Source organism: Pundamilia nyererei, unplaced genomic scaffold (assembly GCF_000239375.1).
Source record: "Pundamilia nyererei isolate P.nyererei 1_Seehausen unplaced genomic scaffold, PunNye1.0 scaffold00167, whole genome shotgun sequence".
Classification (NCBI taxonomy): Eukaryota; Metazoa; Chordata; class Actinopteri; order Cichliformes; family Cichlidae; genus Pundamilia; species Pundamilia nyererei.
Genome location: NW_005187568.1, coordinates 639,670 through 645,498, shown reverse-complemented (window position 1 = coordinate 645,498; position 5,829 = coordinate 639,670). Strand labels below are relative to the sequence as shown.

The 5,829-nt window shown below is 41.8% G+C and overlaps 1 protein-coding gene across 2 annotated transcripts in view; it reads left to right on the top strand.

Annotated features, from left to right (window-relative positions):
• Positions 1-4,119, top strand: part of LOC102197698 (dual specificity testis-specific protein kinase 1) — a 28,090-nt gene extending 23,971 nt beyond the window's left edge. For both annotated transcript variants that reach the window (XM_005745801.2, XM_005745802.2), the window contains 4 exons: positions 1,188-1,361; positions 1,625-1,708; positions 2,244-2,330; positions 3,315-4,119. In XM_005745801.2, coding sequence (XP_005745858.1) covers positions 1,188-1,361; positions 1,625-1,708; positions 2,244-2,330; positions 3,315-3,419 — 450 coding nt within the window. In that variant the 3' untranslated portion in view covers positions 3,420-4,119. The remainder of the gene's footprint in view (positions 1-1,187; positions 1,362-1,624; positions 1,709-2,243; positions 2,331-3,314) is intronic.
• The last annotated feature ends 1,710 nt before the right edge of the window (positions 4,120-5,829 follow it).

Below are 5,829 nucleotides of genomic sequence, written 5' to 3'. Positions count from 1 at the left end.
TAGTAAGGTTATACTTCACATGAGAACTCTGTGCTGGCCACTAGAAAGACTGCAAGTTCATGGCAGTTTTGTGTACACTTTACAGACCAGGAAGTTCAGTTTATCTCTGTGTCTGAGTCATTTTTCCTTATGATTTGTTGACAACTTCCAAATTAAAAAATATCCACAAATATTTATGATATAAAACACATGTCGTTCAGCTTTATCTCAACTTAGGCCGCCTGGTCTGTGGTGAAAGAAGCATTTATTGAAATTAAGTTGCCAACTTGACAAATCCACTTAGGTTGGTAGATGTGTGCAGTTTGTGATGTCAGTGCTTCAGGATGTCCAAAAGGCCAGTTGCCTCCCAGATCCCCTGAACTAATCCAGTCTTTGTTAAAGTGTCTGTGAAAGTTACACTTGAATGAAAATTTGAGCTTTTTGAGTAGTTGGTCAGGTTCTTGCGTTACTGGGGATTTTCGACTTAAGTTCCCCAAATTGTTGCCTTGCTTGGCAGAGAGGTAAGGGGTTGTGGCTAAATTTAGAGCTGGAGTCTGGGACTGAAGTAGTTTTCCTCCATGTAATGTCACGTAATGACAGGCTGCTGGATGGAAATAGCTTCATGTGCAGTGGGAGCCAAATGGCAACTGTCACTTCCACACACGCCCAGCGAATCTTAAAAACAGAAGAAAATGGGTTTACATACATGCAGAGCAATGCATCAACGTTATACCTTTACATTGCAGACCTGCTGTTATTATGCAACAACAGCTCTGAGCTGCTCTGCCACTTCCTGCCTCTGATCACACTTTCTGCTCTCAGCCTCTAAACTCAAGTCTAGCAGGGTTTGTCTTTTTCTACAGTTTGCTGGTCTTATTAACATCTAAATATGAAGGAACCAGTCAGTGTGATGGAGGCTGGCCTTTGGCACACTGAATCTCTGGTCGGTCAGTTATTTAGTCGGCTGAAAAGGTGCTGCCAGCAGATCCTTTTGAATCTATTGACAAGTGAAGAGACTGTTTGTGACTGTGTGGCAGTGATTCCAGGAAACACAAGCATTACACACAATAGAAGCCCAAACAAAGACTAAAGACGGTGGAAAAAACAAGTGGTTGATGGTCCTGGTTGTTCAGCCTTACACTGCCCTCTGCTGGGACAAACATCCCATTGCAGTCCTGCTCCTCAGTGTCCTCCTCGTGTATCTGTAGAACTGCCTGATCCGGGTGACGTCTCGGGGACGAGAGGCTCTGGTGACAGACTTCGGCCTGGCCAGGGAGGTGGTGGAGCTGCCAGTGAAAGACACCGGCAGGAAACTCTCTCTGGTGGGCTCGGCTTTCTGGATGGCCCCCGAAATGCTCCGAGGAGAGCCATATGACCGCAAGGTAACAGTCCTGTTTCTCGTTACACACAAGAAGTATTTTTGCTGTTTTTTAGCATTACATTTTTTCTTATATGTCAGACAGTGTATTTATTAAGATGATACAATAAAGTAATGCAGCACATTGTGGGAAGCTGCATCTTTAATGTAAAATGGCAAAAGTCAGATTTATTTATTTTATTCTTTGAAGTATTTTCTGATATGTTTTTTATGTTCTAAGAGGAAGACAAAAAAACCCCAATATCTTTGATGTCTGACTTATTCCAGGTGGATGTTTTCTCCTTTGGCATTGTGCTCTGTGAAATCCTGGCCAGGATCCCTGCTGACCCTGAAATACTCCCGAGAACACAGGTAGAGCTCACTGTACCACAGCAGAGACTGTGCTGCTGACGTGTAACGTGAATATTCACATGTGAGAGTTAGCTATTGCCCACTTTTACTAGTTAACTAGTTAAAAAGATGTCTAAACAACCCTGAGACTTGCTGAAAAGTAGAAGAATGGAATGTCTCCAATTTAAAATGTTGATGGAGTGGATGTGTGGCTATCTGCTCACTGCTAACCATGGAGCTAATGTATTTAAAAAGAGTGTGTTAAATTAAATCGATGCGTTTAAGTTAGCTCAAACATGGTCCATGACGCGTTGACTCGTGGGCTTACCGACTTTATAGATATGTGACTGGAAGTGTGGTTGTGACAGCGACGTCTTTTAAAGCTGATGATTGGCTGAGCAGTGTAGTGCTTGGGGTTTGTGATTAACTCAAGCCGAGCTGTGAAAGATACAAACTGATGTAATTTTAGCACAACTTAGCTGACAGAACATTTTTGTATGCGCAGTGAAATATTTCTTGTTATGACACATGGACTGTTGATGTTGGTGTGTTTCAGGACTACGGGCTGGATGTGAAAGCTTTCAGGGAACTGGTGACAGACTGCCCACAGCGCCTCCTGGAGTTGGCAGCCAGCTGTTGTATGGTATGTGGATCAGAGGAGATGGAAGACCTGAAAATGCTTGAAGTAAAAGTCATGATATACATTTATACTTTGAAATATTTCGTATGTTTTTCAAGTCATAAAAGGACGTCTTGCTTAGGGAGACTTTGCTTTATTTTGACTCAAAATAAATTCAAATTGAGGAGCTGATGAAAAATTGTGGATTTTCTCTTCCTGTTGTTTCCCTGTGTGCTATATTTCCATTTATTCCACAAGTTTGGAGCATTTTGCGGCACTTCAGTTTTCTGCTGTTTCTAGTGGGGACTGAGTTTCCAGCAGGTAGAATCTCTCAGGCTGCGTGATCCTCCACACTTCGGGAGTTCAGCTGCTTAGTTCCAGCTATTCTGTCTTATGCTTTTGTCTCAGGAGCCAGGTTTCTGTGCTCTCTATCACTTTGCTGGCAAGCTTGATTTTGTTAGCTGGCTTTTACAACTCTCACTGGTTTGGGAATGAGATTATTCCTGTTGATCAATTTGTTGTCAGTGTGGACAGCCAGGTGCTCGTACTCCTCCACCACATCAACTTCCTGCCCCAGCACAGACACCACTCATTCAGCCATCCTCTTTCTTTTGAAGCCGGCGATTCCTCCCTGACCACTCCAAAAAGTCATCCTTTTTGTACTGAGGCTGTGGTGTGTGGTGCTAGAGGCAGCAGAGGGCTGAAACTCGACATGTTAAAGAAACTTTCAGCTCATTTGCTGCCTCCAGGCTGCACCCTGGCTGTCTGTAACCAGTGATTTCTTCAGTCCACTTATTTTGCTCTGCTCGAGTTTGCCCTCCAGTCTCTTCTTTTAGGAAACCTTGTGATCGCTACAACAATCACATCAGCAAAAAGCCTCCAAGTGTCAGACATGACAGTTCTTAATACTAAGCTGTGAATATTAGGGCCTCTGTACTTTCCACCAAGGTTTTCTTATAAGTTGTGAAACTCACCTGTTTTTCTTAATTTCCTCTCTCCCAATCTAAGGTGGAGTCCTTCCGACGGCCAGCATTCACAGAGCTGTTGGATGATTTAGGAGAGGTTGCTGAGACCCTGGAACTTCCTCCCAAATCTGACGTGGATACGAGCTGAGCAGCGGATCAGGGAAGCCCAGCATTAGGACCACAGACTGTGGGATTACTATTGCTCACTGTCTGGACAGGAAGCAGGACAGATGTGAATTAAAAAATAAAAAAAAAATATGGAAGTTTTTGTGGCATCAACTCTTCTCCTCTGAGGTGCTGCAGACATTCAGATCTAGATGTTTTTTCAGGGCAGTGGATGTTCCCGACTTGCCATGGACACTTTGATTTGACCCAGCAGTGTTCACATGATTATTAGTTCAACTTGTACTGTTATTGGTCTTGACTAAAAGGGCCCTCTCCTCCCACTCGACTCTGGTGTTTGTGACTTGTTTGTAACCGACGGCGCAGACCAAATCAGGCCTGTTGATATATTTTCCTCTTGTCTACTCTGCCTTTGTCGTTCCAGTAGGAAATGAGAAAGCTCTGCTCTCTATTAGGCTTTCAATAGTGACATAACTTCATACACAACGAGGATCAAAAATAGCCGTGGAAACATGATTTTAGGTTTGATTTTGAGAGTTGGTTTCATGTTAACAATTTATAGGCACGCTTACGAGTCAGTATGAGTCTAAGATATTTATTTTCATGAAAAAGTTCTTTTTATCGTATACCGAAAACTTCAAACATATCCCCTTTTTCTAGCAACAAGACTTTTTTTAAGCTTGTGGATTGTGTCAGGTGATTTTACAAAACAAAAAATTCCTATTTTGTTGTTATTTTGTGCAGTTACTCTGAGCTGAATGTGTGTATGTAAATAGTCAAGCTTTGCTCATTTTATTTTTTAAATCTGGCACCTTTTATGGGGTTTGACAGGGTCCATAATCTTTTCAGTTTAATCTGTTCTGGTTTTGTGTGTGGTCTCAAAAACTTTTAGGCAGCTACACTACCAACTCCTTTGGTTTCTTATCCTTTAAAAAAATATATTTTCTGCCTTTTTTGATGAAAAGTAAAACTTTTATTTCTTGTTTAGCAGTATAGCTTTCTAGATTTGAAAGTATAAATATTCATCTGCTTTCAGAAGTTTCTGATTGATCCTTCCAGTATGGGAAACAAATGGAACCATTTTCATTTGAACTACTTAAATAAACATGGAAAATAAACTTTACTTGTGTCTTGTGGTCCCTCTCATTTGCTCCGCCTCTCTGTGTATGTACATGAAGCAATGCCTTTATTGAAGGGAGATTCTGTCATACTCTATAAGGAAGGATGATGAGGCTGATCTAGCAGAGCTGTTTCACTTTCCTTTAATGAAAAGTGTGAAGAGGTTGGCTGCAGTTCTGATGGGGATGCAGCAGAGGGTGCACATGAGCTAGAACTCAATGAATGGACCTAAAATCAGCTCAGTTTAGAAGAAAAAGCCCACATTTGATTTTAGCCATCTTAAGTACAGAATTCTAATAAAGCTCAAGGTGCTGTGACATCCCAATTATTGCCTGATTCAGTCCTGGACTGGTATTTGTAGTTGTTTAGTCCTGTGAAAAGCTAAACACGCCCTGTATCGATAGATTGTAGAATAACAAAATTCACAAGAGTTCCCACCCTCTAGAGTTGGAAGTCACCATAATCTGACACCACTGCCAACAACAGTCCTATAACTTACAAAACATTACTCTAGAAGCTGATCTGAGGTCAGTTTGCTGGGACATCCACTCCTGGGATGAATGTGTGTCAACACACAGTTGAATAGTCCAAACCAAACCGTCAAAACAAAACTGCTTTCACAGAGGTGCTCACACTTGCTCACGTTCAATTCATCAAGTGCATTTGATTAGAAGGACCTGGCTGCTACTTACCCACTTAATTTCCATGGAAACAGAAAGGCTGTTCTTAGTTTCACATAGAGATATATAAGCAATTCTGTGTGACTGTGTGTTTTGCATGTATCCTTGTGCATCTTTGTGATGTGCGGTGTATTCTTGGACTAACTTTCTGATAAATGTCTTCTGATGGCCACTGTCACATGCTGAGAACAGCCTGTAGTTTATTTGTTGAACAGAGGAGCCTGGTACGAGGATAGACTGATAAATGCAACACCGATGAGTCAGCTGGAACAGGAACCAGAGGGGAGCCTTTAATGGGAATATGATGTAAAACAGTATCCGTCTAGCCTTGGAAAGTGGAATGAAGTCACTGTCCAAGTTTCCCCTGGCTGTTGCAAAGCCTGAATGGTTTTCCCCCATTAATGTTCCTTTGCAGATTACACTGTCAGAGTGCAGCAAGTACAGGAGCAGTGAAGTCGAGGCAAAAGGGTTCTAAGTTTGAAGGCCTTGTAGGCAAACCAGACACAAGTTATAAAACGTGATGAATTACTTATTAGCTGAATATAAATGATTGTCACACAGACCTCACCTGAACCTGAAAAGGCATTCACAAAACAGCAGGGAAAATGTATCCTCTACAAATAATACATGTTTGTG